The sequence below is a fragment of the Hippoglossus stenolepis genome, chromosome 17 (assembly GCF_022539355.2).
Source record: "Hippoglossus stenolepis isolate QCI-W04-F060 chromosome 17, HSTE1.2, whole genome shotgun sequence".
In the NCBI taxonomy this organism is placed as follows: domain Eukaryota; kingdom Metazoa; phylum Chordata; class Actinopteri; order Pleuronectiformes; family Pleuronectidae; genus Hippoglossus; species Hippoglossus stenolepis.
In genome coordinates, this window is record NC_061499.1 from 2,441,763 (window position 1) to 2,461,096 (window position 19,334).

The window sequence follows — 19,334 nt, forward strand, 5'->3', positions numbered from 1 at the left end:
CTTTTGAATGACAGCAGTGTGGGGCCTTTTGAATGACTGGGCCTTTTGAAGACAGCAGTGTGGGCCTTTTGAATGACAGCAGTGTGGAGGCCAGTCTTGGGGCCTTTTTGATGTGGGGTGGTAATGTGTTCCACAGAGAGGGGGCGCCAGTCACCCCAGGTACGGCGTTTATCAATGTAGGAGCTCAGAGCTGTTTGATATATTTTCTGTTATGTTCCACAATGTGTCCTACAAGGAGGTTTTCTTTTCTTCACATGGTAAAATACATATGGTTCTATATGGATAAAAGTTATGATTATTCTTCTTCTTCTTATGATTAAGTCTAAGTTTATTGACGATCCAGACGATCTCACTTCTCCATCAGAGCTTCGTTTCGGAGGGATTCTTGGATTCACCTGCAGACGATAAACAGACATGTTACTTCTTTACTCTATTAAAATACTGACAAAACAGATTTGCTATTTGTCTGTTATGTATTTTATGCAACTAAAATATACATTTTGGGTTTTAAGTCTAAAATGACAAAGCAGAGTATTTCAGTTTAAAGAATTTAGTTTTCAGTGATTCAACTCCTTTTACTGGGAGGAGGAAGAAAACACCAAAGTCCTAATAAATTAATACAAATTGAAGCTTCAAGCTGGTTTTCCAGCTGAGCAGTACATTGACTTTCACACCTTCAGGCTACGTCCACATGGATGCATTTCAGTTTCAAAATGCATTTTCTTCAGCTTTGTGCTTGGTATCCACACAGCCAGGAAAGTACTTCCTGATCCGGTCTTCCAGTCACAGGGTGAACACAACATGGATAATGAACTACAAGCCTTTCTGCCCTTCTCTTTGTCAGCAGCTGTTGAATCAGAGTCTCTGAACGGTCCTGTGTGTTTTCAGGTGTTACTGAGGACGGACATTATTTCTGATCTGGAGCTAAAACATTCGTCTGGACAAAGAATTTCTGGGATCCAGTTGTTGGCATGATCATAGTAATACAAATACACTTTCATGAACAAAACAAAGATTCTTACCAGAGTCAGTTGAGTCAGTTGAGACACTTGAGACACTTGAGCCGGTAGATCCTGACCCTGTCACAAGAGAACATGTATTTAGGACTGAACATCTAGATCAGAGGTCACTAACAGGCGGACCGCGGTCCGGGTCCGGACCCAGAAGCCGTCCCGTACGGACCCGGACCTACAGCCAAATCAGAAGGTTATGATTTAAAACCTGACGGGGCGCTTCTATTTGTAACCGGCGCAGCTTTTGTAGTCTTTACGGTAGTGGTTTAGCGGCTGAGGAAACGCACAGACCAATTGCATGCGAGTTAAGCCATCCCAGTGATACCACTCAGCCAATCAGGTCTGTGCATTCCAGCAGGTAAACATTGACTCTACAGTGCAGACAGATGAGAGGTAGAGGCAACTTACACATGAGAAGACGGGAGAAAGAAAAAGACAGATAGAGAAACAGGAGTGAGACGGAGAAAGGGAGAGAAACAGGAGTGAGACGGAGAAAGGGAGAGAAACAGGAGTGAGACGGAGAAAGGAGAGAAACAGAGGAGTGAGACGGAGAAAGGGAGAGAAACAGAGGAGTGAGACGGAGAAAGGGAGAGAAACAGAGGAGTGAGACGGAGAAAGGAGAGAAACAGAGGAGTGAGGCGGAGAAAGGGAGAGAAACAGGAGTGAGACGGAGAAAGGGAGAGAAACAGAGTGAGACGGAGAAAGGGAAAACAGGTAAGAGACGGAGAAAGGAGAGAAACAGGAGTGAGACGGAGAAAGGGAGAAACAGGAGTGAGACGGAGAAAGGGAGAGAAACAGAGGAGTGAGACGGAGAGAAACAGAGGAGTGAGACGGAGAGAAACAGGAGTGAGACGGAGAAAGTTGAGAGAAACAGGAGTGAGACGGAGAAAGGAGAAAAACAGGAGTGAGACAGAGAAAGGGAAAAACAGGAGTGAGACAGAGAAAGGGAGAGAAACAGGATGAGACAGAGAAAGGGAGAGAAACAGGAGTGAGACGGAGAAAGGGAGAAACAGCAGTGAGACGGAGAAAGGGAGAGAAACAGGAGTGAGACGGAGAAAGGGAGAGATACAGAGGAGTGAGACGGAGAAAGGAAAACAGAGAAGAGACGGAGAAAGGGAGAGAAACAGAGGAGTGAGACGGAGAAAGGAGAGAAACAGGAGTGAGACCGGAGAAAAGGAAAACAAGTGAGACGGAGAAAGGAGAAACAGGAGTGAGACGGAGAAAGGGAGAGAAACAGGAGTGAGACGGAGAAAGGGAGAAACAGAGGAGTGAGACGAGAGAAACAGAGGAGGAGACGGAGAGAAACAGGAGTGAGACGGAGAAGGTTGAGAGAAACAGGAGTGAGACGGAGAAAGGGAGAGAAACAGGAGTGAGACAGAGAAAAGGAGAGAAACAGGAGTGAGACAGAGAAAAGGAAACAAGTGAGAACAGAAAAGGAGAAACAGAGTGAGACGGAGAAAGGGAGAGAAACAGAGGAGTGAGACGGAGAAAGGAGAGATACAGAGAGTGAGACGGAGAAAGAGGAGAGAAACAGAGGAGTGAGACGGAGAAGGAGAGAAACAGGAGTGAGACTGGAGAAAAGGGAGAGAAACAGGAGTGAGACGGAAAAACAGGAGTAGAGCGGAGAAAAGAGAAACAGGAGTGAGACGGAGAAAGGGAGAGAAACAGAGGGAGACGGAGAGAAACAGAGGAGTGAGACGGAGAGAAACAGGAGTGAGACGGAGAAAGTTGAGAGAAACAGGAGTGAGACGGAGAAAGGGAAGAAACAGGAGTGAGACAGAGAAAAGGAGAGAAACAGGAGTGAGACAGAGAAAGGGAGAGAAACAGGAGTGAGACAGAGAAAGGGAGAGAAACAGGAGTGAAACGGAGAAAGGGAAAAACAGGGTAGACGGAGAAAGGAGAGAAACAGGAGTGAGACGGAGAAAGGAGAGATACAGAGGAGTGAGACGGAGAAAGGAGAGAAACAGAGTGAGACGGAGAAAGGGAGAGAAACAAGGAGTGAGACGGAGAAAGGAGAGAAACAGGAGTGAGACGGAGAAAGGGAGAGAAACAGAGGAGTGAGACGGAGAAAGGAGAAGAACAGGAGTGAGACGGAGAAAGGAGAGAAACAGAGGTGAGACGGAGAAAGGAGAGAAACAGGAGTGAGACGGAGAAAGGGAGAGAAACAGAGGTAGGACGGAGAAAGGAGAGAAACAGGAGTGAGGAGAAAGGAAAACAGGAGTGAGACGGAGAAAGGGAGAAACAGGAGTGAGACGGAGAAAGGGAGAGATACAGAGGAGTGAGACGGAGAAAGGAGAGAACAGAGGAGTGAGACAGAGAAAGGAGAAACAGAGGAGTAAGACGGAGAAAAGGAAACAGGAGTGAGACGGAGAAAAGGAGGAGAAACAGAGGAGTGAGACGGAGAAAGGAGAGAAACAGGAGTGAGACGGAGAAAGGAGAGAAACAGAGGAGTGAGACGGAGAAGAAAACAAGTGAGACGGAAAAGGAAAACAGAGTGAGACGGAGAAAAGGAAATACAGAGGAGACGGAGAAAAGGAAAACAGAGTGAGACGAGGAGAGAAACAGAGAGGAGCGGAAGAAACAGGAGTGAGACGGAGAAAAGAGAAACAGAGAGTGAGACGGAGAAAAGGGGAGAAACAGAGTGAGACGGAGAAAGGGAGAGAAACAGGAGTGAGACGGAGAAAGGGAGAGAAACAGAGGAAGTGAGACGGAGAAACAGAGGAGTGAGACGGAGAGAAACAGGAGTGAGACGGAGAAAGTTGAGAGAAACAGGAGTGAGACGGAGAAAGGGAGAGAAACAGGAGTGAGACAGAGAAAGGGAGAGAAACAGGAGTGAGACAGAAAGGGAAAAACAGAGGAGTGAGACGGAGAAAGGAGAGAAACAGGAGTGAGACGGAGAAAGGAGAGAAACAGAGGAGTGAGACGGAGAAAAGGGAGAGAAACAGGAGTGAGACGGAGAAAGGAAGAAACAGGAGTGAGACGGAGAAAGGAGAGAAACAGGAGAGCGGAAAAAGAGAGACAGAAGAGTGAGACGGAGAAAGGAGAGAAACAGAGTGAGACGGAGAAAGGGAGAGAAACAGGAGTGAGACGGAGAAGGAGAGAAACAAGGCGAAGACGGAGAAAGGGAGAAACAGGAGTGAAACGGAGAAAGAGAGAAACAAGTGAGACGGAGAAAAAAACAGGAGTGAGACGGAGAAAGGAGAGAAACAGAGTGAGACGGAGAAAGGAGAAAACAGAATGAGACGGAGAAAGGAGAGAAACAGGAGTGAGACGGAGAAAGGAGAGATACAGAGGAGTGAGACAGAGAAAGGAGAGATACAGGAGTGAGACGGAGAAAGGGAGAGATACAGGAGTGAGACGGAGAAAAGGAGAGAAACAGGAGTGAGACGGAGAAAGGGAAAACAGGAGGAGATGGAGAAACAGGAGTGAGACGGAGAAAGGGAGAGAAACAGAGGAGTGAGACAGAGAAAGGAGAGAAACAAGAGTGAGACGGAGAAAAGGAGAGAAACAGAGTAGTGAGACAGAAAGGGAGAGAAACAGAGGAGTGAGACGGAGAAAGGAGAGATACAGGAGTGAGACGGAGAAAGGGAGAGATACAGGAGTGAGACAGAGAAAAGGAGAGAAACAGGAGTGAGACGGAGAAAGGAGAGAAACAGGAGTGAGACGGAGAAAGGGAGAAACAGAAGTGAGACGGAGAAGGAGGAAAACAGAGGAGTGAGACAGAGAAAGGAGAGAAACAGGAGTGAGACGGAGAAAGGAGAGAAACAGAGGAGTGAGACAGAGGAGAGAAACAGAGGAGTGAGACAGAGAAAGGGAGAGAAACAGAGGAGTGAGACGGAGAAAGGGAGAGAAACAGGAGTGAGACGGAGAAAGGAGAGAAACAGAGGAGTGAGACAGAGAAAGGGAGAGAAACAGAGGAGTGAGACGGAGAAAGGAGAGAAACAGGAGTGAGACGGAGAAAGGGAGAGAAACAGGAGTGAGACGGAGAAAGGGAGAGAAACAGAGGAAGAAAGTGATTCTAAAACTGTTCAATTGTTAAGATGTGTTGAGATTTATTATCTGTAAAATTGGTTGAGACTTTGAGTCAAGATGTGAAACAGAAAAAGGGAAATTCAAGCTTTGCTCCTTTATTTTATTTTTCTGAAGTTAAGCCCTTTATTTGAACATGCACAATTTTCACATTTTATTTATTTTCTCTTATTTTGAAATGCAGCCCTACTTTTATTTAGTTAATGAGAGAACATTATACATATCTGCAATCATACATATATGTTCAGTTCTATGTTACGTGACAATAAATATTGTCAAACCGTTTTTGAATCGTACTGAATTCATTTGATTTGACAGTCAGGTATTTAGTACATGCAGATGTTGATACAACTACTAGGCTACTTAAATATATATCACACTAAATAGTTAGACATTATGATCTTCCGGACCTTTGCTTCAAGAAATTTTCTCCAACTGGACCTCTTTAAATTTTAGTTGAATACTCCTGATCTAGATAAATGCAGATAAATCCTCTTTATATACCGTTGTTGATCAAGAGAATCAACAATAATAAACCTGAAAGATTTAGTATTCCACTTTAAAACTCTGTATGTTTACCGTCCTTCTTTGTGTCGAGTGATGTGCATGAAATCAAAGTTAACACAAACTCATTGTACCACAGAAACATAACTATTCCAATGTCTCTGAAGCTCAGTGTTCAGAAGGAACAGTCACAACTAACTCTCTGCTGCCGGGGGGCTGAGCTAAAAACGACCTCAGACTCCTGATGAAATAAAACTAACCTACTACAATAATCATTCCATGTCTAATCCAAACCGTGTGAATCAGAATCAAATTGATTTTAGAAATCAGATACTCAGCCCTAATGTACATAAATATATCTAAACTTTTATTTCTCATTTTTAAATTGTACAATTAGTTATCAGTGAACTTGTACTATTTCCGTGGCACTTGTGCTCCTCCATACCAGAGGAGTAATAAACACGTCACACAAAGACGTGAACACGCAACCTAACAGGATGAACCAGTTAACATTCAGTCGCCGATGACACACGTGAACACAGTGAACAGCCAGTGCTCCATTTCACATCAACTACAGATGATCTGGTTTTCCAGCTTGAACGTACATTTTGACTTTCACACCTTCAGGCTACGTCCACATGGATGCATTTCAGTTTCAAAATGCATTTTCTTCAGCTTTGTGCTTGGTATCCACACAGCCAGGAAAGTACTTCCTGATCCGGTCTTCCAGTCACAGGGTGAACACAACATGGATAATGAACTACAAGCCTTTCTGCCCTTCTCTTTGTCAGCAGCTGTTGAATCAGAGTCTCTGAACGGTCCTGTGTGTTTTCAGGTGTTACTGAGGACGGACATTATTTCTGATCTGGAGCTAAAACATTCGTCTGGACAAAGAATTTCTGGGATCCAGTTGTTGGCATGATCATAGTAATACAAATACACTTTCATGAACAAAACAAAGATTCTTACCAGAGTCAGTTGAGTCAGTTGAGACACTTGAGACACTTGAGCCGGTAGATCCTGACCCTGTCACAAGAGAACATGTATTTAGGACTGAACATCTAGATCAGAGGTCACTAACAGGCGGACCGCGGTCCGGGTCCGGACCCAGAAGCCGTCCCGTACGGACCCGGACCTACAGCCAAATCAGAAGGTTATGATTTAAAACCTGGGGCGCTTCTATTTGTAACAGCGCAGCTTTTGTAGTCTTACGGTAGTGGTTTAGTGACTGAAGCACACAGACCAATTGCATGCAAGTTAAGCCATCCCAGTGATACTACTCAGCCAATCAGGTCTGTGCATTCCAGCAGGTAAACATTGACTCTACAGTGCAGACAGATGAGAGGTAGAAGCAACTTACACATGAGAAAACAGGAAGAAAGAAAAAGACAGATAGAAACAGAAGTGAGACGGAGAAAGGAGAGATACAGGAGTGAGACGGAGAAAAGGAGAGAAACAGGAGTGAGATGGAGAAAGGAGAGAAACAGGAGTGAGACGGAGAAAGGAGAGAAACAGGAGTGAGACGGAGAAAGGAGAGAAACAGGAGGAAAGAAGAAAGGAGAGAAACAGGAGTGAGATGGAGAAAGGAGAGAAACAGGAGTGAGACGGAGAAAGGGAGAGAAACAGAGGAGTGAGACGGAGAAAGGGAGAGAAACAGGAGTGAGACAGAGAAAGGGAGAGAAACAGGAGTGAGACGGAGAAAGGGAGAGAAACAGAGTGAGACAGAGAAAGGAGAGAAACAGGAGTGAGACGGAGAAAGGAGAGAAACAGAGGAGGAGATGGAGAAAGGAGAGAAACAGAGGAGTGAGACGGAGAAAGGGAGAGATACAGAGTGAAACGGAGAAAGGGAGAGAAACAGAGGAGTGAGACGGAGAAAGGAGAGAAACAGGAGTGAGACGGAGAAAGGAGAGAAACAGGAGTGAGATGGAGAAAGGAGAGAAACAGTGAGACAGGAGAAAGGAGAGAAACAGAGTGAGACGGAGAAAGGAGAAACACAGGAGTGAGACGGAGAAAGGAGAGAAACAGGAGTGAGACGGAGAAAAGGAGAAACAGGAGTGAGACGGAGAGAAAAGGAAAGCAGTGAGACGAAGAAAGAGAGAAAACAGAGAGATGGAGAAAGGAGAGAAACAAGAGTGAGACGGAGAAAGGAGAGAAACAGAGGAGTGGACGGAGAAGGAGAAGAGAAACAGGAGTGAGACAGAGAAAGGGAGAGAAACAAGAGTGAGACGGAGAAAGGAGAGAAACAGGAGTGAGACAGAGAAAGGGGAGAAACAGGAGTGAGACGGAGAAAAGGGAGAAACAGAGGAGTGAGATGGAGAAAGGAGAAACAGAGGAGTGAGACGGAAGGGAGAGAACAGTGAGACAGAGAAAGGAGAGAAACAGGAGTGAGACGGAGAAAAGGAGAGAAACAGAGTGAGACGGAGAAAGGAGAGAAACAGAGGAGTGAGATGGAAAAGGGAGAGAAACAGGAGTGAGACGGAAAAAGGGAGAGAAACAGGAGTGAGACGGAGAAGGAAACACAGGAGTGAGACGGAGAAAGGAGAGAAACAGGAGTGAGACGGAGAAAGGAGAGAAACAGGAGTGAGACGGAGAAAGGGAGAGAAACAGAGGAGTGAGACGGAGAAAGGGAGAGAAACAGGAGTGAGACGGAGAAAGGGAGAAACAGGAGTGAGACGGAGAAAGGAGAGAAACAGAGTGTGAGACGGAGAAAGGAGAGAAACAGGAGTGAGACGGAGAAAGGGAGAGAAACAGGAGTGAGACGGAGAAATAGAGAGAAACAGAGGAGTGAGACGGAGAAAGGAAAGAAACAGGAGTGAGACGGAGAAAGGGAGAGATACAGAGGAGTGAGACAGAGAAAGGAGAGAAACAGAAGTGAGACGGAGAAATGAGAGAAACAGAGGAGTGAGACAGAGAAAGGGAGAAACAGGAGTGAGACGGAGAAAGGGAGAGAAACAAGAGTGAGACGGAGAAAGGAGAGAAACAGGAGTGAGACGGAGAAAGGAGAGATACAGAGGAGTGAGATGGAGAAAGGAGAGAAACAGAGGAGTGAGATGGAGAAAGGAGAGAAACAGGAGTGAGACGGAGAAAGGGAGAGAAACAAGGTGAGACGGAGAAAGGAGAGAAACAGGAGTGAGACGGAGAAATGGGAGAAACAGAGGAGTGAGACGGAGAAAGGGAAGAAACAGGAGTGAGACGGAGAAAAGGGAGAGATACAGAGGAGTGAGACAGAGAAAGGAGAGAAACAGAGGAGTGAGACGGAGAAAGGGAGAGAAACAGAGAGGTGAGACGGAGAAAGGGGAGAAACAGGAGTGAAACGGAGAACAGGAGAGAAACAGGAGTGAGACGGAGAAAGGGAGAGAAACAGAGGAGTGAGACGGAGAAAGGGAGAAACAGGAGTGAGACAGAAGAGCAGGAGAGAAACAGGAGTGAGACGGAGAAAGGGAAAGAAACAGAGGAGTGAGACAGAGAAAGGAGAGAAACAGAGGAGTGAGAAGGAAAAGGGAGAGAAACAGAGGAGTGAGACGGAGAAAGGAGAGAAACAGGAGTGAGACGGAGAAAGGGAGAGAAACAGAGGAGTGAGACGGAGAAAGGAGAGAAACAGGAGTGAGACGGAGAAAGGAGAGAAACAGAGGAGTGAGACGGAGAAAGGGAGAGAAACAGGAGTGAGACGGAGAAAGGAGAAACAGAGGAGTGGAACAGAAAAGGGAGAGAAACAGGAGTGAGACGGAGAAAGGGAGAAACAGAGGAGTGAGACAGAGAAAGGAGAGAAACAGGAGTGAGACAGAGAAAGGGAGAGAAACAAGAGTGAGACGGAGAAAGGGAGAGAAACAGGAGTGAGACGGAGAAAGGGAGAGAAACAGGAGTGAGACGGAGAAAGGAGAGAAACAGAGGAGTGAGACAGAGAAAGGAAAAACAGGAGTGAGACAGAAAGAGAGAAACAGGAGTGAGACGGAGAAAGGGAGAGAAACAGAGTGAGACGGAGAAAGGAGAGAAACAGAGGAGTGAGACAGAGAAAAGGAGAGAAACAGAAGTGAGACAGAGAAAGGAGAGAAACAGGAGTGAGACGGAGAAAGGGAGAGAAACAGGAGTGAGACAGAGAAAGGGAGAGAAACAGGAGTGAGACGGAGAAAAGGAGAGAAACAGAGGAGTGAGATGGAGAAAGGAGAGAAACAGAGGAGTGAGACGGAGAAAGGAGAGAAACAGAGGAGTGAGACGGAGAAAGGAGAGAAACAGAGGAGTGAGACGGAGAAAAGGAGAGAAACAGGAGTGAGACGGAGAAAAGGGAGAAACAGAGGAGTGAGACGGAGAAAGGAGAGAAACAGGAGTGAGACGGAGAAAGGAGAGAAACAGAGGAGTGAGACAGAGAAAGGGAGAGAAACAGGAGTGAGACGGAGAAAGGGGAGAAACAGAGGAGTGAGACAGAGAAAGGAGAGAAACAGGAGTGAGACAGAGAAAGGGAGAGAAACAAAGTGAGACGAGGAAAGGAGAGAAACAGAGGTGAGACGGAGAAAGGAGAGAAACAGGAGTGAGACGGAGAAAAGGAGAGAAACAGAGGAGTGAGACAGAGAAAGGAGAGAAACAGGAGTGAGACAGAGAAAGGGAGAGAAACAGGAGTGAGACGGAGAAGGGAGAGAAACAGGAGTGAGACGGAGAAAGGAGAGACAAGAGTGAGACGGAGAAAGGGAGAAACAGAGGAGTGAGACAGAGAAAGGAGAGAAACAGGAGTGAGACAGAGAAAGGAAAGAAACAGGAGTGAGACGGAGAAAGGGAGAGAAACAGAGGAGTGAGACGGAGAAAAGGAGAGAAACAGAGGAGTGAGACGGAGAAAAGGGAGAAACAGGAGTGAGATGGAGAAAGGGAAGAAACAGAGGAGTGAGACGGAGAAAGGAGAGATACAGAGGAGTGAGATGGAGAAACAGAGGAGTGAGACAGAGAAAGGGAGAGAAACAGGAGTGAGACGGAGAAAGGGAGAGAACAGGAGTGAGACGGAGAAAGGGAGAGAAACAGGAGTGAGACGGAGAAAGGAGAGAAACAGAGGAGTGAGACGGAGAAAGGGAGAGAAACAGGAGTGAGACGGAGAAAGGAGAGAAACAGGAGTGAGACGGAGAAAAGGAGAGAAACAGAGGAGTGAGACGGAGAAAAGGGAGAGAAACAAGGTAAACGGAGAAATGGAGAGAAACAGAGAAGTGAGACGGAGAAAAGAGAAACAGGAGTGAGAACGGAGAAAGGGAGAGATACAGAGGAGTGAGACAGAGAAAGGGAGAAACAGGAGTGAGACGGAGAAATGGAGAGAAACAGAGGAGTGAGACAGAGAAAGGAGAGAAACAGGAGTGAGACGGAGAAAGGAGAGAAACAGGAGTGAGACGGAGAAAGGAGAGAAACAGGAGTGAGACGGAGAAAGGAGAGATACAGAGGAGTGAGATGGAGAAAGGGAGAAACAGAGGAGTGAGATGGAGAAAAGGGAGAGAAACAGAGTGAGACGGAGAAAGGGAGAGAAACAGGAGTGAGACGGAGAAAAGGGAAACAGGAGTGAGACGGAGAAATGGAGAGAAACAGAGGAGTGAGACGGAGAAAGGAGAGAAACAGGAGTGGGCGGAGAGAAAGGGAGAACAGAAGGTGAGACAGAGAGGAAAAACAGGAGTGAGACGGAGAAAGGAGAGAAACAGAGGAGTGAGACAGAGAAGGGAGAGAAACAGAGGAGTGAGACGGAGAAAGGGAGAGAAACAGAGGAGTGAGACGGAGAAAGGAAGAGAAACAGGAGTGAGACGGAGAAAGGGAGAGAAACAGAGGAGTGAGACGGAGAAAGGGAAAAACAGGAGTGAGACGGAGAAAGGGAGAGAAACAGAGGAGTGAGACGGAGAAAGGGAGAGAAACAAGGTGAGACGGAGAAAGGAAGAGAAACAGAGGAGTGAGACAGAGAAAGGAGAGAAACAGGAGTGAGACGGAGAAAGGGAAAGACACAGTGAGACAGAGAAAGGGAGAGAAACAAGAGTGAGACGGAGAAAGGAGAGAAACAGGAGTGAGACGGAGAAAAGGAGAGAAACAGGAGTGAGACGGAGAAAAGAGAGAAACAGAGGAGTGAGACAGAGAAAGGAGAGAAACAGGAGTGAGACAGAGAAAGGGAGAGAAACAAGGAGTGAGACGGAGAAAGGGAAGAAACGAGGAGTGAGACGGAGAAAGGAAAGGAAACAGAGGAGTGAGACAGAGAAAGGAAAGAGAGTGAGACAGAAAGGGAGAGAAACAAGAGTGAGACAGAGAAAGGGAGAAACAAGAGTGAGACGGAGAAAGGGGAGAAACAAGAGTGAGACGGAGAAAGGGAGAGAAACAGAGTGAGACAGAGAAAGGAGAGAAACAGGAGTGAGACGGAGAAAGGGAGAGAAACAAGAGTGAGACGGAGAAAGGGAAAGAAACAGGAGTGAGACGGAGAAAGGGAGAGAAACAGGAGTGAGACGGAGAAAGGGAGAGATACAGAGACAAAACAAAGATTCTTACCAGAGTCTGATCTTGAGATGGTAGATACTGACTCTGTCACAAGAGAACATGTATTTAGGACTGAACATCTAGATAAATGCAGATAAATCCTCTTTATATACCGTTGTTGATCAAGAGAATCAACAATAATAAACCTGAAAGATTTAGTATTCCACTTTAAAACTCTGTATGTTTACCGTCCTTCTTTGTGTCGAGTGATTAAAAAGTATTTTGTTACCTTTGGATCCGTTGTCCAGGAGATCTTTGTTTTCTGAGGAATTCTTGCATCCGTTGTCCAGGAGATCTTTGTTGGTACGGCCTGCAGACGATAAACAGACATGTTACTTCTTTACTCTATTAAAATACTGACAAAACAGATTTGCTATTTGTCTGTTATGTATTTTTATGCAACTAAAAAATACATTTTTGTTTTTAAAAAACACGGTTCTGAGTTTCTTGGAAACTGTGATAAACATCAACACATGAATTAACAACTGAAAGTTCCAACACACACTTTCATTACTAATCTCTCAGTTAATGAGCAGCTCCTCGTGCTTTGACTTTGGGTTTTGTTATTTCATAGGTTTAAGATACTGAGGATATTGTATTGGACAGAAACAGAAGAATGGATGTAGCCTCTATTGGTCAGTGAGAGACTGAGCAGAGTGAACGTTCAGTTTAAAGGATTAGAAATGTAATGATTGACAGGACTGTTCTTTAACATTATCTCTAAAGTCCATAATAAAATGATAACAGACCTGATAAAAACATTGATAGAAAATGATTTACAGCTTTACTGCTCTGAAGATTTCTTTCATATCCAAGCAGAATTGGTGTCGTAGACTGAATCCATATTGAATCAAATCAGAAATCGAATCGAGACCTTGTGAGACCACTTTCAGTTCGGGAGGCAGACACCATCTGTACGTTTAAGAGTAGGCTTAAAACCTTCCTTTACGATAAAGCTTATAGTTAGAGCCAGTCCAGGTTTGTCTTAGACCTGCTCTTAGTTAGGCTGCTATAGGTCTAGAAGGTCGGGGACACATGACACTCGGAGCTTCTCTTTCCAGCTTCTCCTTCCTCTTCTCCATCCTTATCTCATCAAAGAAATTCATATCTCATCACTACATGTTACTGACTTGACTTCTTCCCTGGAGTCCCTTTGCCTTATCGACCACAGATCCAGATCGTGGATTAGGATCTGTGGATCGCGTATCAGAGATCGTGATGGTGGATCCAGTATGACGGATCCTTTATCGTGTTGGCATCTGATAATGGTGGTGGACCACGACCGAGGTGGCAGCTGGTGATGGATCCTAATGGCGGCAGTGGACAATGACTGTGGACTATAGTGGCATCCGATCTTGATGGTGGATCCTGATCTTGCTGGCTGCTGACCACAGACTGTGATTGAAGCAGGACAGCTCGATATATAATATTTCTCCTCAGATACTCGACCATTAATGACATTAATCCATCAATTCACTGACCTTCAGTTATGCTTCAAAATGTTTACCCTCATCAATGCTGCTAAAACCTTTATCTTGATGTTCTCCTTTACACGTGACATCTGTTCACTTGTGTCCGTCCTGGGAGACGGGTCCTCACGTGTCTCTGAGGTTTCTACCTTCTTTACCTGTTAAAGGTTTTAGTAGTTTGACTCTTGTTGAGGGTTAAGAACAGAGGACGTCTCACCTTGTTAAAGACCATGAGACAAACTGGGATTTGTGAATATGAGACTATACTAATAAAACTTGATTGATTGATTGATTGATTGATTGAATGGAATGGAATCGATGTGGGAAATCAGTGGTGACACCCAGGCCTTGATGGAACAGAGACCATCAGTAAATTGAAACTTTGCCTTGCAGCTCAGCTCCTTCTTCACCATTAGTATAATGTGTCGTAGAAATGTGGGAGATGGAGAAAAAAGAGCTCCATTGAGGAACAAAGAATATGAACATGATCAGCACTGTTGACTCGACTTGGTCTCCAACAGTCTGAGTTCTGAAGAATCGAACCAAAGGAGGCTCCGATCCGGTCGATGGCATTGAGATAACTTCGGTGAAACCGTCAGGTGATCGATCATGTGACCAGATAATCTGCTCAGAGCGAGTCATCTAGTGTGCAGCAGACGTTAGAGGCTGTGGTGCTGGTTCATTAACCTCACTGATAACACACATGGATGCACTGTGCATGGAAGTCGAGGCCTCTCTTTGCTCTGGTCTTGTCTTAGGTTAAAATTCATGACAAACATAGTATATATAACAGGGTTGTCTGTACCTAATAAAGTGTCCACTGAGTGTATATTGCACTTACCACATTTGCCTTTTTTACGTAAGAACAATACGGTTACAACCACAATGATCATGATGAGGACCAGTGAAAGAGCAGCCACAACATACATGATGAGTCCAGAACCATCGGCAGGAAGTTTGTGATCTAAAACACAGGAAACATTCACGTTATATTCAACATCATCATTTCTATTTGCTAGGTTCAACTTAACCGTCACTGGTGCCGGCGCAGAGGCAGAACAATTATATTTGTGCTCGTTGATAATGTTCCTCTATGCTGAGTATACTCACCGTCAGAAACTGTACAACAGAAATTACCTTCAGATTTTAAACAGTTTATCAGTAAAAACACCAAATCTAAGCTTAAAATGGTGATTATGATCAAAATGTATTTATTCTACTCGTCTCGCTTAAATAACTAAAATACTGATTGAACACGAACGAGATTCAGTAAAAAAAAAACCTCAGGAACATTTAGGAGAACATTTGTAGTTCAGTGCAGGTCCACAGCTCAACAGTCTAATGACCAACATTCAACTAGGATCCATGTGTCACCGTCATCATGTTGTAAATAAATAGCGTGTATAAAGAGTTCAATGTGTGCAGAATGTGGAGCCTTCATCTTATAAAATGTTCTACGCATGGATTCCACTTTTTTAATTCTTTAAGAACACATTTTAAATATTCCTCAGAACTCCGATGCACAAACACACAAGCTATTCTACTGCAAGAGAAAAGTTTTTACCCCAAGTAACCGTGACACTTAAACCGGATCCCTCATGAATGACCTCACAGGTGTATTCAGACTCGTCCGTCTTTAAGATCTCCACACTGTGTCTCGTCTGGTAGGTGTCGTCATTGTTTGGTCGAACATTGGAGCTCTTCACTCCATCCACTTTATCGAGAAGACGGCCGTTCCTTCTGATCTTCAGCTCGGCGTCTTTCTGGAGGAACCCGCTGGCCAGGCACGTCAGGATCACGTTGCTGTCGGTCTTGGACTTCTTTGCAAACATGAACATGTCAGGTGGAGCTGGGGAGAGAGAATCTGTGGTGAGTTCATGTTCAAAGGGAGAAGATGCAGCGACAGGCTTCAGCTCAATGTCCCCACCTCAGACCCTCTCAGGCTCGGCTGGGTTTGGCCCGAGCCGCTCGCTAGTAAGACAGAATTCAAATGACTGAAAAGAAATAAATAAATACTCCTTCACAACAATATTTGAACATACAAAAAACAACAGTGGCGATGTAGCCTATGATTAATAACATTATAAAGTAGAGCCGTGGCAGAAAGGAAAACAATGACACACACACACCTACATTATATATATATATATAAAATAAAGGTTACTACAGTAGTAGTGACATATTGAAAATGATAAGTTTTCCTCTAGGATTTATTTTTAACAGTGGCGGCAACCGGCAACAATTGGTATTGTTCGACCTACGCTACTGTTAAAGGAGTACGTGACGTTTGTAGAAGTATCGGTTGTCGTGACATCCCTACTTGTGATATTTGACCGTGTTTCATATTTTCAAAAAACTGAATTTTAAAATCTCTCATAATCATAAAACAAATCCAAAACAAAAATACAGAAATCTTTCTCACGAGCTGCTTGATGTTGCTTTCGTCCATTTTCCACGAACTGAGTCAACCAACGCAGACACTCGTTCTCCAGGTAGCCTTTGGTGTAGTCTTTCAGTGTCTGGACCCGTCCCACTTCCTCTTGGTGACTTGTGCTGTAGGATGCGCGCTGATCCAGAGTCCGTCCTTATCGTCAAAATGCATGAAGTCCTCTCCATCGTAGCTGTATGTGTCTTTGCCTTCATAGAACTTCACAATGCCGTTTTCCGTGATGCTCTCACAGCCGTGCATCCACTGAAGGATGTGGGTATCTAACAGGGAGGACGGAGGAACAACACGACACAAAGACATCGATAAACACAAAACCAGAGAAGACGATGAGGTGGCTCAGATTAGAACTGTGATGTTTTCTGGTGGAACTTTAAGGGAGGAGACGAAGAGAAGTCACACAACGAGCATTGATTCATCTCAAGAAAACAGCTTCAATAAATTCTGCAAAAAGTTTTAAAGCTGATTCAAATCAACACTATCTAACTTTTACTGAGCAACAGCGCCCCCTGCAGCCACACAAGGTGATTAACCCTGTTGGTCTCTGTCCGAGCGATGAAGTGGTTTCATGTGTTGAAAACCAACTGAACTGAAACACAACTGAACGATGGATATTACCCATGATCCTCTGCTTCCTGACCCTGAAGAGCTGCAGCTGTAACAAATCCACCAAACTCTGTTCAGGATTCTTCATGTTTCTAAGTTTCCTGCTGAATATTGGAGATAAACTCTGGATGTTAATAACTTCAGAGTGTTTTTAACTGATCTCAGTTCAGCTTCACTCTTCAGCTGCAGCTGGTTGTGACAGTTGAAGCTGACTCTCAGTCAGTTCTTCTCACAGGAGATGGAACCCACTCAGCAGAGTCACAGAGAACAGACGCTCAGGGAGAGAAGGAGGAAACTTTCTCATGTTCACACTCACACATCAGACTCACTTTCATCCAGCTGCTGGTTTCAAGTACAAAAGTTGCTCAGTGTTGATTTAAACAAATAAGAGCTGATATTCTAGCTGGTGCATTTATTTATAAAAAGTTGAACTAATAATAAGTAGAATGGGACCTCCTCCAGATTTTTATTTTGTTCTGCACCAAATCCCACACAATCATAAAGATCAGTCCTCTAAACATGTCAGCTTTATTTCATCAGTATCAACATAATTGATGATGACTTTAAAATGGGCGGATGAATCGTACCATTGTCATTCTGTCGCAGTCGCTCCATCAGGATGCCGATGTTGACACGGAACCACGTCTGCTTGCTCAGGCGGGACTGTGTGCCTTTTTCCCAGTAGTTCTTATCCATTCGCTCCGCCATCCACGGCTGTTTGGGAACTTTCTGTTTGAGGTCAGAGTCAAAGTAGTCGATCATCGTGTCGTCCACCAGACCCATGGCTGTGAACTCGTGGATCCCAGGAAGCGAGGTAGGTTTGGAGAAGGCCGTGTAGATGTACGTGAGGGAATGCCTCTCTACAAATCACAAGGGACAAACCTTTTCTTTCATTTCTTATATAAACACATAAACAGATCATTTTGAGGTTAATTGAAACTGACGCGTTCTGAACGAGGAAGCAGAACCTGTGGCTGTCGAGGTAACTTCGGGTTTAACTCTGAGTTCTCACTTGTGACCAGGGTATATTACCATGGTAACTGATGCTGAACCTTTAACCAACTACTGACCAATCAGATCAGTCGTCCATCTACAGGATCCTGACAGGGACAGAAACATTTAGGCTCCAGTAAAGTGTAAAGAAATAATAAATGTGACAGGAAGCCTTCAGTTGTCATAAAACTCAAAAGGTGTTTGTCCAGTCTGGGCTTCTGTAACATGGCGGCCTCCGTAGAGCGAATACTGTATATTTCCAGATGTAAATACAAAGTACTTGGATATACAGTATATAAATATAAAGGGCTCATTCTAGTGTTTTCTTTCCCTCCTCGTTCTTTCGGTGTGTTCACAGCATGTTGCGAGTTGTTAATAAAGTTTTGTGAAGCATCAGTGAAACACCATCATTCAGCCGAGGACGCTACAAACATCAGTGTGATAAGAACATGTATTTAACTCAAATTCAGTCCATGGGGTTAATGAGCTGTACTGGAGCCGGCCACCAGGGGGCGTGTCATCACGTATATTCGCAGTCTGATGAGTCGTTTTAACCACGACTCTGTGAATTCTGTCCGTTTGACGTGGAACTAATAAAAAACACGTTGACAAACTGGAGAACAACGATTCTTCCTTCGTTAATTCAACACAACAACTCAAAGACTCGTCTATTTCTAACTGCGTCACAACTTTCCGCGTTTTACTTTCACTTTGACAAACTGAACTCACCAGCGAGGCCCGCGGGAAACAGGGAGAGGAGAGAGAGGAGAGAGATGAAGAGCAGGTCGGGACGAGCCTTCATCTTGTTCTTCTTCTTCTTCTTCTTCTTCTTCTCCTCTTTTCCTCCGTCTGTCTCTTTTTCTTCCTCCGTCTGTCTCTTCGCGTCTCTTCTTCCTCCGCCACTCAGGAAGCACTGACTGGTGCGTTCAGGGACGGCTCGGAAAGTCCCCGCGGCGCCACGTCACATCACGTGACATTATTGTGACTCAAAATAGAAAGTAATGAACATAAGATGTAATGAGAACGATGCGTCCTCCCTGAGTAACGGATACACAGTAACGTGCTAGATTACAGTAGAACGAAGAATACGCCTTTTTAACAAGAGACTAAATACAAGAAATACAAACACTTGAACAAACATCAGTGAGATGAGAACGACCCGAAATGACAGAAACATCTTTCACAAACATTTAACATCTACTTAGATGTTTTAGTTTGGTCCATGTCCCATCTGCTAACATGGAGGAGGCAGGATGTCCCATCTGCTAACATGGAGGAGGCAGGATGTCCCAATTTATATCTATGTACATTTATTATTACACCGTTAAACTTTGGATGTGACAAAAGATCTGCAACATTTACATGGAGAAGCTGGAGACTGATAAATACTTGTTTTCTTTCTGTACATTCGTCCATTATTAAATACATATATCTGTCTTTTCTTTTTATTTCCTGACTCCAACACAAAATGACTCTTATTTTACTTCAGTTGTGTCTTATTCTTTTTTCTGTGTAGTTTTGATTGTGTAATTAAACATGCCAGCTCACATGATGCCCTTTGAGCTGCGGCTGGGATTGTCTGTTTAGTAAAGACTTTCTTTTGGCCTTGTACCTCTCGCTCGTTCTGCTAATCCGTGTCCTAATAACCTCAAAGGTCAACGAAGAAAAAGTCAAAAACTGACGGAAATTCTAATTTCAACTCATATTTATGTATATATTTATACAATAATGGGTTAAATATTTCATTTTAAATTATTTTAAAATGTATTTGTTTTTTGGACAGCATCTCGCGAC

The 19,334-nt window shown here is 44.5% G+C and overlaps 1 protein-coding gene across 1 annotated transcript; it reads right to left on the reverse strand.

Moving 5' to 3' along the window:
• Positions 1 to 144: 144 nt before the first annotated feature.
• LOC118125178 (BOLA class I histocompatibility antigen, alpha chain BL3-7-like) lies at positions 145 to 18,482 on the reverse strand. Its single transcript, XM_035183572.2, is given in 11 exon segments — positions 145 to 395; positions 1,023 to 1,079; positions 6,516 to 6,572; positions 12,039 to 12,071; positions 12,256 to 12,336; positions 14,337 to 14,459; positions 15,060 to 15,344; positions 15,918 to 16,022; positions 16,025 to 16,204; positions 17,135 to 17,407; positions 18,270 to 18,482. Coding segments are annotated over 11 exon segments (1,302 nt in total). The 5' UTR covers positions 18,343 to 18,482; the 3' UTR covers positions 145 to 360.
• Between the last annotated feature and the right edge of the window lie 852 nt (positions 18,483 to 19,334).